Genomic DNA, 13,465 nt, shown 5'->3' with positions numbered 1-13,465 from the left:
AAACTTAAGTTCAAGGTATGGTACAGTATGTTGCTGCTATTTCTGAAAAATCAACACCATGCAAATATGTCAAGCGGACAAACTATGCATGGCATGCAGAAACAGAGCCACATTAATTAAAGCGCACCGCAGGGTCTAGGCGACCCTATGACACTACGGAAGTGGTCGACCGTCAAATGAACACTTCTGTTCCCGCAGTAGTAGGTTTGCAGCTATGGCATTGCTAGAAGTAGTGGATTTGATCCCAACCGCGGCTGCCACATTTCGATGGGGGCGAAATAGAAAATGCACATGCACTTAGATTTTAGGACACGTTAAACATCAGGGTGTCAAAATTAATCCAGAGTCTGCCACTACAGCATGCCTCATAATCCGATTGTGGTTTTGGCACGTACAGCCCCATAATCCAATTCAAGTTTAATACTTCTGCCCCGGTGGGATGTGCCATGTGAGGCAATGACAATGCTCAACCTTCCCAGAGGTTATGAAATATGGCGCACAACAATGCCTCAAGCAAACACCTCTTCCTGTGTGTTCTGTGTACTACGCAGACTAACAACAGTGGTGGACGCAAGGTAACGGGTCTGCATAATTTTTCTCTCACAGCTCACGCACATGCACGAGGGTGAGGCAAACACGGTGTATCTCTCTCATGTCTGAGCCTTTGACAAAACAAAATGTGCAGGATTTGCGCATGCTCCTTGTAGGTGCTAACTGCCATTCCTCGCGAGGGGTTTGTACATGTGGTCTGGGCTTAAATTTCGCTTGATTCGAGGCAAATTTAATGTTCAAAACTAATCAAAATTAGCGATACCTGACGGCTCAGACACCAATAAGCCGTGTGCCCAAAGTTTAATTCCTACATGGGCAGGCACAGCTGAGCGTGACTAGAGGTCATGCTCCTCTGACAGTGCACAGTTCTTATCGGAATTCAAAACGCAGATTTTCGCTTACTTCAGTCTGTTTAGCTAACTGTGTTAATATAGAGTATCGGGTGTTATAAACAAGTAGCTGGCACTTTCGAGGCAGTAAGGGCATCGTCAAAACTTGCTGTGCTGACGTAGGACTGTCTTTCAAGTGATGGCCACTGTAGTGGTCGTAGCCCACCATACAGTGTGCCTATGCTTGCGCTCTCGCTTAGCATTGTGCAGTAATGCTGTGTAATGTGGCGGAGTTCAGTCGGGCGTCACTAAAGTTCCCCTCGGCCCTCGCTGCCCTCTCACTGCTGTCGAAAGTGACTCACCATTCAGGTGGCACATGCTTTCTATGACTCGGATCTGGAGCATCTTGCAATCCCATTTGGAGGACGGAATCAACTATCCAAATTTACCATTAGTCACTTTGTTCAGATGGCACTTATCCTAGCAGGAGCACCAAGTTCCATCCTTCTTTTTAACCAACACCACCTGGTATGCCAAATGACTTGGAAGAAGGCTCAATGATGCTTTCATTGAGGGTCTTGTTCACTCCAGTTTGAATTGCTTGACGTTCTGACAGAGATACTCAATATGGTCTTCAGTGAATAGAGTAGCATTGCCACACGATGCGTATGATGCTTTACAATAAGTGCCTGACTTACGGGGTGGTTGCCAAAATTGAAAACATGAAGACTAAACACGGCAGAGGTTTTCAGTCTGCACAGATGAGTCAGTGACTAAGGTGGAAATTAGAAATAGTGTAAGTTTGGGGCATGTTGGTACTTTATTTTAGCTTTTAGTGCACAAAAGACGCAGGGACAATTTAGACAGACCTAGACGAAGCACTCGCTTCCAGCAATCATGTATTTTCACAAGCATCACACATATATTGGCAACTCCAGAATCTGGGTCTTGTGCTGGCAACACTTTTTAAATAAAGATGACTACGACATCTAAGTTCATGGCGGCTCTTCCACTTAATACTGTGCTCAAGTTTCTCGTTTGTGAAGTAGAATTGAGGTGTTTCGTCAAAGCCGAAAGGATCCTTGCTGTTGATTACTTTGGTTTGATCGGCATTATGTATTTCATCAATAAAACCAGCTGAAATTGTTGTGCTGTGCGTGCAGACGTCTGGCCTGCTTAGCAAGCCACATCCGTGTTCTTTAAAACATTTGTTTCTTGGGGTGCACCTCTTTCTTTATAGTAGTTAGCTGATCCGTGTGATAAGGTCCGTGTGATCACACGGATCAGCTAGTCTGCGTTTGATGACTGGTGCTTGTTCATGCTCGCATTACGGAGTGTTCGAGATAGGGTCTGGGCTTGGGAATACAGCAGACACTCGCCGCCCATAGGAATTCTGAAAGCCCAGTGAAACTTGAGGAGCAAATAACCAATCGGACTAAGTTGCGTTTGTTCTGGTAAGCTTCCAGAATTTAGCTAGGGGTTTCTTTTGAGCAATGTCACTTGTGTTAGTGTAAATGCATAACTTGGAGACAATTCGGACCAGTTGCAATGGAGTTTGGCTGTGTGCACATCAGAAAGCAAGCTAGCATCGCTGTTGCCAGGCCGAATGTTCCAAATCTGGAACGAGCGCTGTTTGCAGTTGCTTCTAAATTTCTTGCCAGCAAATAAACTGACCATTCACCACACTGAATGAGAAAACAGGATCTTCTGCTTACACAGCTAAACTAAAGCAATAATAATAAATAATAATAATATAATAAAAATGAAACAATATGTCGCTTCAGGGCATAACATGTCATGATCAACTTCAGACCTTCTGAGCTAGCTATTGTTGCTGCTACTGGTGCCTGCATGCAAAAGTACATTAGCGAGAATATTCCTGCTGCTTAAGGAGGGACGTGGCTTTGAAAATCAACTTCCTTATTTCTTCATGGATTTTGATGAAAATTGGCACAAATGTTTAGAATGTCTCTCTGATGTTTCCATAAAAGTTTCAGAGTGATATCTTGAGAACATTTTATTCTATTTTATTGAGCAGAATTTTTTTCCTCTTACTTTCTGGAGAGCCTGGGGAACTTAAAAAACGTGATTAGAAGGCTTGTTAAGTATTGACTGCATAGCAAAATGCGTGCTGAAGGTCGTGACATTCTTGCTTTTTTTTTGAAACACAAATTTTTTGGAGTGCCATATTTTATGTTACCTTCACATCAAGCACACTTTCAGGGTAGAGGAATAGCCATATCGTAAACTTACAAAGGGCCAAGATAAGAAAGCAAGAATGTCATGACCTGCACTGCAGCCCAAGGAACATGACAAAAAAAAAAAACGGAGTCAAAATATGTTAAACGGTAACAAAGAAATCAGCTCCAGAAACTGAGCAGAAAGGCAGAAAAACAGTTTTGAGAAAACGGCTCTCGAGGTTTCACCTTCTCTTCAGTTCTATAAAGGCACCAAATTTGTAGTCTTTGGGGTGTTTTGTGATGTGGGGCTTCTTGTGCATGTGGCCTCTGGTCTGGTGTGCTCCCCCCCCCCCCCTTTTTTTTTTCTTCTTGTAGGGCATTCTTTGCTGCTGCTGATGCCTAGGTTTCAAAGAGCATGATGCCTAGGTTTCAAACCAAGTGACGTGCAGAATTCTATGTGGGCATGAATATAGTTCCAGTGTACATTCAGGCAGCCTGTACCCGCAGGCTGCCCGATTGATAGCAATCTCCAGTACAATCAGTGAGGCTTTTTTTGGGGAGGTAGAATTGACCATGTTACTGAATAAAGGCTCCGATTATCAGCAGCCTCCCAAGTCATCTTTACTTGACAATGGCAGTAGAACTTAGGATCAGAGAGCCAGTTATAGATATGCAGCTGCTAGGTGCTTTCCAGAATTTTACTTTTTTATGATGCCTCGACACTTCTGCAGCCAGGTGTCGGTGCCAGCCCAAGGAGTCTAGTGAACAGAGCTCATGATGAGGTTCACTTTATGAAGGGGCGGTATGATAGATATTGTTATGAGCTATCGTAACAATATGATAATAGAGTGAACGTGCAATATCCCAATTGTTTGCGGGTCCGAGATGCCGATTCGCGAAATGCTTAGTCGCGGGCTCAAGGAGTCGACACTCGACGCCCAGTCTGATGTGCCGCCGCACGAAATTCCGAGCCGCGGGATCCAGGAGTCGACACTCGATGCGCTTATTCGCGCAGTCGGAGGCGCCGATGCACAAACTGCTTAAGTGAGGGTCCGAGAAGTCTGCGCGCGATGTGCATGATCGCCGAGTCGGAGACTCCCTATGCGCGAAATGTTTAGCCACGTGTCCGAGTATTCGCAACTTTCACCGCCTAAAGGTGGCGCTACTCGAAATTCAATATGGCTGTCGTTAAGGGGATCGTGCAGACGCCACCGGCTATTGTACACGCTGCATCGGATCGCATAGTGTTTCCGGCCGCAGCGTGGTATTGTGATGTCTTCATTTCAAAGACCACTGACTCTGGGATGTATTATGACCCACATCGGGGGTTCAGAAACGCGTGTTCGGTGACTGGTTGAAGGTGAAGAAGTGTTGAACGCAGGACACATCGTTTGCTGCGGCTTGAAAGAATGCACAGTCTCGTAGTACACCGTCCAAGGATTGTGCCTGCAAACATCACAAGTGCGGCAGAAACTGCACGAGCTGTGGTTCGAATTTAGGAGCGACGAAACCATAAAAATGGGTACATGTGCTATTTACTGGCTTTGTATTTTTTTTTTCTTTCGAGTCCCTCGCCGAATAGGCTACAGTGGCCGCACTTCAGGAAATTAAAACAGCTCACTGCGTTTACTGCAGAGGCGTGAGCGGGCCCCAACGCTCCGTGAAAATGAATTGCTTGCTGCTGGTGCGTGTGGCATGGTATACGTGTACTACATATTCGGTGGTCCACTCTTAGTTTGAACACGCGAGCACATGGCTGCGCCCTTCAGCCTGCAAGTGCGTCTGACACATGTGCGTTTCCAGGCAGACTGGTTTATGCGTAAAGGGACCACGAGTTGCTGCTTCACGTCGTCTGCATTTTTGCTACGATGCGCGACTGTGAGCACCGCTACACGTTAAGAGGGGCCCCGTGTACTGCCACGGCTTCGGTGTCCGAACCCTTGCCTCGCGTTGCCTGGCAAACTATGCTGCCTTTATGCGCTAGTAAACAAAGGGTATTCGCTCGCATTCATTTGCTAAAGCATCGTCTATGCAGTCGTACAGCACATGGCAAACGTTTAATGATGCCGAAAAGCTGATTTCCTCGCCGTAGGATCATTACATCGATTTGGTCATTCTCCGATGAACCGTAGAACTCGATTCGCCTGCCCACACCTCAAAAGTGGTTCTTCCAGTACTTACATGAATATTTTTTTGGAGCCCAGATGCAAAAAGCCGCTAAGAAAATACTGCACGAAGGCAGCACGAAAGGAAAAAAGATACACAATGAAACGGGAGAAAGCGCAATACGTCACGTTTATTCACATAACATGAAGAGTGCCTGTCCTGCATTGGCGCAACAATTTTTTTTTCTTACAGGGCCACTGCTCTTGCAAAGCAGGCAAGCAAGCAGGCAACACAGGCTGTGAGCCGTACCTGATTGTGCATATCCTCACCAACCAGCATGCACAAAAGTTTGAGGAACTTCTCTTCTATGAAGTCGCATTCAGAGACTGGGACAAGTTAAGAATTTACAGAGCTGATATGAACCATTTGAGTGCTCAGCTAGCAAAATTTTATAAGGACATGTTTGCTGTGAGCTCAGCACAAGCAGTTAGAATTTGTGCCGAGACTGCTGGGCAAAATAATACACAGTGGCAAAGAGAGCGAATGCTCAGAATAACAGGAAGCAAGTGCCACACGTTGTAGATTTGCGCCATCACCAACAAACAGCTGGCAAAACAAAATTGAAAAACTGCTGACGCAAAACTTCCAAGGAAACGACGCCACGAGATATGGCAAGGCGTGCGAGAAGCCAGCTCTCGAAGAGTATGCACTTAACACATTGTTTTTGTGACAGGCTTCCCAATGCGCAATTTCACTGCGCACTCCTTTTTCATTGGTTCCTCGCAAGGAAACGAGTGAAGGCTTACCTCGCCTTTGACTGCACGGCGTGTGCACTGAGGCACACAGCACATTTTGTTGCTTTTGTACGTCTTGCCCATTTCATCAAACACGTAACCCGTCAAAACAGTGTCACTGCGAAAGGCAACCTGTGCCTCAGCTGCGTAGATGACTGCAGAGCTCTGAACTACCGCTGTAAAAAGGGACCCCAGTCAAATACAAAACAAAGGGTCCAGCGCACCACACTAACTGAACACGGGCGACGCGGCTACGAAACGCGGGCATCCCCTCGTTGAGGCTTACGACGGCTGCCGCATGGCGTCGCTACCATCTGTGAAAGTTGCGAATTGCGTGCGCTTTGTGCTTCGAATTCCGAAACACCGAGTGCAGAAAGGCTTAGCCGCATGCCCGAGAATTACGTGCGTGAATTTTGGTCGCGAAGTCCGCGTCGCCGATGCTCGGAATGCTTAGCCGCAACTCTGAATCGTCCACAAGCGTAGGGATCGGCCACGTTACTGCGATGTCCGCGTAGCGCCCGTTTTGACACGGCGAGATTACGGCGAGTGGAGACGTCCAGAATCTCGAGGTGCAAAGAGCCGAGCAGACGACGCGAGCGCCGGACCGCGCTGGAGTCACGTGGCGGGCGTGGCCAATCGCAGACTCCGGCACGACCTTCAGTCATTTGCTTTTTGTGCGCTTGTTTCTGTATGGAGGAGGCCGCTGAAGCGGCATATTTAAAGACGGAGAAATGCGCTTTCCAACGAGACCAAGATGGCGGCGCTCGGTCGCACCGTTCCGGAGATATTGTGGCTTGAAAAGCGCTGTTCATTCCACGACCTACTGTATAAGGGGCGACCTGCGCGTGCGGCGCTGCGCCAGCGCCTCTGATTTGCTTTTGCTTGTGTGGCTTTCTTTAGTTTTCCAAACCGCCGCCGCGAACAGTGGCGCTAGTGCTCACCCCCACCTACCCCAACCCCGTGGCCGGCCGCACGCACGGGCAGCAAGCATTTGCAGCGAGAGCACGGAAGGACGTAGGCAAACGCACGCGCGTGAAACAATCGATTAGCTGAGTGCTTGGTGATCTGTTGGTGTCGCTAGATCTTGATTACCAGATTCTATTTCAGTGACACTGATTGTCAGCCCCGTGGGCGCCGGCTTTCGCGTTTGCGGCTTCTTCATGCACGATGGTTTACTTCTGCATACCGTTGTGAAAGTCAAGCGGCCGAGCATCAATAGGAATTTCATTTCATGAGTTCCCCGTGACCGATATTAGAAACCAATGGTTGAAACCTGAATAAAAGAAATGGCTGGGGCTTAGCTAAGGTTAAGCCTCGATATCTCGAAGCGAAAAGGTTCGGTGATGCTTATGGTTTAGCTTATAGTTATGCTTTATGATTTAGCCTATGATTATTCTTACGGTTTAGCTTATGGTTATGCTTTATGATTTAGCCTATGGATATGCTTACGGTTTAACTTATGGATATGCTCATGGTTTAAGTTATGGATATGGCTTACGGTTTAGCTTATGCTTCATGATTTAGCCTATGGTTATATATGCTTATGGTTTCACTTATGGATATGCTTTGGCAAGCTTATGGTTATGCTATACGTGTGCCTTGTGTAGTGATGCAAATTGCTTATGAATGATATATACCAAAAGTTATGCAGGATTATTAATCTTCTTTATTCATCATTGTTGGGCACATTGTCTTGCGATTTCTGTAAAGCCATAAACACAGCTCTCTGTATCGGTAGTGTCACTCTCTTCTCCTTCCATGTTGAATGCGCACGCCTGTTCTCTGGCAAGCGGTTATATAGTCGGCCTCCGCGATAAACACGCGCTTGCGGCGAATGTCAAACGACGACGCATAGCGCGCGGCAGTGGCCACCTGCGCCGACTCCGAACACGCTTACGGAGCCAATACCGACATACGCCGGCTCGCGGGAAGCGTGGTGTCGACTAACGTAGCGAAGCTTTTCGTTTTAAAAGCCCAACTCCAGAAAAGTGCTTAAAGTGTAGTGACTATCTGTGTGATGGCACAATAAAGCGCCCTTGGAATTTTTCAAGCTAGACTTTCGTTATCGTTTGGTAAAGTGGCGTAAATAAATACGTCAATAACAGCACATTTTTACGATTGTGGCATGCACTGCAATTAAAACCACTCACGTACTGCCGCGCTCTCAGCGGCACGTCACTTCAGTGAACGTGCCGAATGCAGCAAAGGAACGCGTGGGCCCTGCAAAGCGGTACGTAGTGCGTTCATTGCGTCCGGCTCGGGACTAGCGAAACCTACGGGAGAATGAAGTGCGGGCGCGCTCAGACCTCGGCTAGCGCGGAAAGTGCGCACCAGACCTTATTGGCACCACAGCACTAACCAACATTTTAGCAGACAATGAGGGGAAAAAAAAAAGCTCTAAAGGATTACACTATCTCAATCCTAGCAGCCGCGCGGCCGCGCCTTCAATGTAGTTTAAAATTTCATTGCACTGCACAGCGAAGATACCAAATATCTGGGGCGTGTATCGCATGTATCGACGCGGATTTTTCTAGCCGCACCCTGTCAATAATGTGAAATGCCGAGTTTACTGCAGCTCCTCTGTGAATTTTTACCGTCATCGCCGTACTCCTAAAGGTAGGGCCGGAGCATTTCGGGCGTTGCTGGATGGATGGATGGATGGATGATTGTGGCTCAACCCTTTGAATCGGGCGGCGGCGGCGCGCGCCACCTAGCCTTTAATGGTTCTATATGCATGCATACCTATGTATTTACTCCTTTACTTTTGCGTTGATATTGTCCACCAATCAGATAGCCTCCGTTTAGTTATTTCTACCTGTTCAAAGTCTATTCTACTTTCACTGTCTTTAAAACCCAAGGCTTTGAATAGTTCCCCGTTAGATTGAACTGCAGGGGGAAGTTGTTTACAAGCAAGTATCAGGTGTTCCGCCGTTTCCTCCTCCTCTCTACACGCCTCGCACACCAAATCTATCTCCTGGTATCTGGCTCGGTACGTTTTAGTCCTCAGTACACCTGTCCTGGCTTCGAACAACAATGAGCTTCCCTTAGAGTTATCGTAAATATTTTCTTTGGCTATTTCTTGCTTAAACGTCCTGTATGTCTCCAATGCCGATTTGGTTTGCATCTCTGTACTCCACATACCCCTCTCTGCCTCCTTAACCTTTTTCTTGACAGATGATTCCTTACTTGTTCCCCCGCTACTGCCCAAGTATTTGCTTGTCAATTTTCTAGTTCGCTTCCTCCACCTCGTGTCAACATTCCTCGTGTATAAGTAACTGAAAACCTTCCTAGCCCACCGAATTTCCCCCATTTTTCTCAATCGCTCCTCAAATGCTATCTTGCTACTAGCCTCTCTGCCCTCGAAAGAAGACCATCCCAGATCCCCCTGCACTCCAAGATTTGGTGTCTTGCCATGTGCTCCCAGAGCGAGCCTACCCACACCACCTTGCCTAATTTCCAGCTGTGAGGGTGAGCACTGGCGGCCTCTACCGGCACGCTTGGTCCCTACTCAATGATCACGTGGTATTTCTTCGGCCGCGCGCTGCCGTAGGCGACCACGGGATGCGCAGGTCGCCCTTTATACAGTAGGTCGTGGTTCATTCTTGATTTCCGCGAGATTTGTCGCCACCATGGCTGATAAAACGAATTTTCATTATATTTGGGTATCAGATAGAAAAAGGGTCATAGAAACTGAAAATGCGATTTTCGAAAAATCTATTTTTTTTTGCAATTTTTCGCAATGCGAAACCCGTGTCCCCCCTTACGGCATTAATAACACTAATGCTGGGGCAGAAAACTGAAATAACCAGACCGAATGAAGCTTAAGCATTCATCACTAATTTATTGATGTGCCTGCCTAAATAAAGTAACACTCCACGATTTGAAACGCCAGTGACGTATTTAAAATACTGTATATAAAAAGAAAGCAATGGTCCACTCGCCAGGAATAAAGAAGTCATCCCGAATGAAATGCTTCAAACAAACCACCATAGTCATCTTTTCCCAATCCACGTAGCCCACCGTCACACATCGTCTGCTACTTTCAGGAAACAATAAAATGGTGAATTGCTGTCTTTACACAGCAATGACACGCCTAGCTATATTGGTATACTGCAAAATTCTTTCAGCATTGTTTATGTGTGTGTGTGGTGACATCATGACGATTTGAGAACTTCAAGGCAGCATTGAAGTGCGCGTTGTAATGTGAGGACCTGCGGCTGAACCTAAATCGGCTGGTTCTTGAAATGGCCACTAGGGGGCGAGCATTTAGTAGGAGTCACTAATTGGAAGATTGGTGAAAGAAAAGTAGGGAAACGACAAAAGACGGAGACGTACAAAAGCACAGTTCGCAATAGGGGATCAGAAAATTTGGGTGTGGTAGTTCATAGTGTTTTTTTTTTCTTTTTTCATTGTTTAACCTAGGTAGAACATTACACTCTAAGAACAGTTTACACCCTTTGGAGTGCCCCTTCTGCCACAGAACGATAATCGTCATCTGCCTTGATGCGCTTCCTTTCTTTAACGCTGCGAGCCCGCTACTTTCCAGTAACGAACGGCACGCGCGTTATGAGCATGATAGCATTGCCTGTCGGCAATGCTATCACTGAGCTTGCCATCAGTTGATAGAGATAGCCTATATTCGAAAATATTTGCTTCTGTATGCATCTCCTTTTTATCCGTATTTGAGAATTTCTGACTCGATTTGCAATTTTTTTGGAAGACATTTTATTTGCTGTGTATTTTACTAACTCCTCCGTTCTATTCTCTCTTTGAATAACATAAACACTACTCCTTGATATTCAAATTGGATTAAGTCATTTTTTAAAGTTTTTTTTCATATCCTTACTAGAGAGTGACAGCCTTGGGCGATATGGTTTCATCCCGTTTTGACATAAAACATAGTTCAGCATTACTCGGAATTTTGCAAAGGCACTCAGGGAAAACCTGGAAAACTCGAAAACTTGAAGATGTCAACTTGGTAGACACCCTGGTTCGTGCACCATCTGTTGAACTTTCTAAAAAAGAATTGGATTTTCTTAACTACACTCAAAGTGCAGCTTGGCGAGAATAGCAGTACAGACTATTCTCGTAATCTTGCAACTTAGCGCTTTCTTAACTTGGTTTTTATTATTTGTTGCTTTCATATTTTTCATGATTCATGTGATGACTTATGAAATTTAAAAGAAAATTATGGGGTTTTACATGCCAAAACCACTTTCTGATAATGAGGCACGCCGTAGTGGAGGCCTCCAGAAATTTCGACCACCTGGGGTTCTTTAACGTGCACCTAAATTTAAGTACACGGGTGTTTTCGCATTTCGCCCCCATCGAAATGCAGCCGCCGTGGCCGGGATTCGATCCCGCCACCTCGTGCTCAGCAGCCTAACACCATAGCCACTGAGCAACCACGGCGGGTGACTTATGAAATTGTACAAATGTGCTTGTGCAAGCTGTTGTGTGTTTCCTATATATGTTTGATGTTTGTGAAAACAAATGATTGTGAAAGTGGGCGCTTCACATACATCTGTCTAAATTGGCCCTATGTATGTTGTGCAGTAAAAGCTAAAATGGAAACCAGCTCACACCCAGAACTCGGATGCCCGTCTTCGCCTTCCTTTCTGCTGGTCGCTTGGGCGTCTGTTCACAACTATCTTCACTAAGCATCACAACAGTATTTTTCACTCTAAGAACTTTGTATATGAGTCTGAAGTACACTTTGCAGAACTGAAGCATGATTTTGTTTTAGGTTTGAATTCAGCATTGTTTATTTGATATTGCCATCATTTGTTTGGTGTTCCTGTCAAGCAAATTGTTCTGAATAGTCTGTGAAAACTTAGAAGAGATGATCAATTTGAGAAGTAATTTGCTATAGGCCCTTTTTTACACATTGATTATAACTGCGCGCTTTCAGGGCAGTCTTTTCGCTCTGCCTTTGAAACCAAAAGCCTTCATACTTTATTTTATCATAATCTGTAATGCTTCTGGCTGATGATGGTCGTTTACTGTGTCTTGTTTTTCAGGTGAGCCACATTGAAGCTGTGACCAAGGAAGAGGCTCGGGATTTCGTTGAAGATGACACAACGCATGGCTAAGCCACTCATCTTCAGCCATGGACTAAATTATTTGGTTGTTCATTTCATGAGGGCAGGCAGGCTAGTATAAGGTCAGAAAGCTTCTTGTACAGTTCTGTGTTTCAATGTCACCTTCAGTCAGGATTCACAAAACATCACTTCCTTTATGTGCAGTACACCTTTCCTTAATTAAGTACTGCATGACATAAGGTTTTTATGCCTGGCATGGCTCTTGTCTCTTTTGTGAAGAGCTGTTGGAGCACACCTATAACTGTGTCGTAGCACTCTTACGTAGTGCATTCATAGTGCAGTGATAAAACATAAAAACCATTTGCAGTTTTGCCAAAACCACTGTTATATAGCTTGTGAAAATAAAGTGTCTATTTCTGATTAGTATTGTAACCCTGGTAAAATTATTTGACACTCGCGCATGCCGACATTCATGTGTCATCACTCTGATTAGACTGGGAGTGGATGTGAGCCTGAATAAGTATCACTCCTCTGGAACACGCTGTAACTCTCTCGAAGCAGCTGCCGGCAGTTGCTGACGCAAGTTAATGCTAGCACCGACTTTGCAACAGCTAGCTTATGCATAGACGAAAGCAACTTTGAATGAAAAAATAGACAAGCAATTGTTTCAAGTGATACATTGAACGATTTAGACCATAAAATTCGATCTTTCTACAATATTTAAGTAATAACAGAGCAATGGTAAGTGCAAAATCATGTTCTACAATTTTAAGAGAGAAAGAAAAAAAAATTATGTGCCCTTCCACTCTGTGAAGAAGGATGGCTAGCGAAGCTGTGTATGTGGGCCCCTTAATGGTGAACTGCACCTCCGCCATGGGTCGGCCCGGCATTTCACTGTCTTCAGGATCAGCCCACGTATGGGGAGTGCTTAACGCCTGCTTCACCTCCGCCGCAGGTCGGCTCGGTATTGCACTATCTTCAGGATCGGTTCACTTATAGGGAGTGCGTAACGCATGCTTCACCTCCTCCAGGAGTCAGCCCGGCATTTCACTGTCTTCGGGATCGGCTCACATGGGAAATGTTAAATACCTGCTTCACTTCCGCCGCGGGTCGGCCCGGTATTGTACTACCTTTGGGATCGGCCCACGTATAGGGAGTGCGTAACGAATGCTTCACCTCCGCGGGTCGGCCCGGCATGGCACACTATCTTTGGGATTGGCCCACGTATCGGGAGTGCTTAACGCCTGTTGCACCTCCACCCCGGATCGGCCCAGTATTGCACTATCTTCGGTATCGGCCCATGTCTATAGGGAGTGCGTAACGCATGCTTCACCTCCGCCGCGGGTCGGCGTGGCATGGCACTATCTTTGGGATCGGCCCACGTATAGGGAGTGCATAACACATGCTTCACCCCCGCCGTGGGTCGGCCCGGCATGGCACACTACCTTCAAGATCGACCCACG

The 13,465-nt window shown here is 46.1% G+C and overlaps 1 protein-coding gene across 2 annotated transcripts in view; it reads left to right on the top strand.

Annotated features, from left to right (window-relative positions):
- The window catches only part of SMC3 (structural maintenance of chromosomes 3), a 463,962-nt gene extending 451,537 nt beyond the window's left edge, over positions 1-12,425 (top strand). For both annotated transcript variants that reach the window (XM_075676310.1, XM_075676309.1), the window contains one exon: positions 11,982-12,425. In XM_075676310.1, the coding sequence (XP_075532425.1) occupies positions 11,982-12,053 (72 nt within the window). In that variant the 3' untranslated portion in view covers positions 12,054-12,425. The remainder of the gene's footprint in view (positions 1-11,981) is intronic.
- Positions 12,426-13,465: the final 1,040 nt, after the last annotated feature.

Source organism: Dermacentor variabilis, unplaced genomic scaffold (assembly GCF_050947875.1).
Source record: "Dermacentor variabilis isolate Ectoservices unplaced genomic scaffold, ASM5094787v1 scaffold_12, whole genome shotgun sequence".
Lineage (NCBI taxonomy): Eukaryota > Metazoa > Arthropoda > Arachnida > Ixodida > Ixodidae > Dermacentor > Dermacentor variabilis.
The sequence above is the reverse complement of the archived record's forward strand: the minus strand, read 5'-3'. Positions and strand labels throughout refer to the sequence as shown.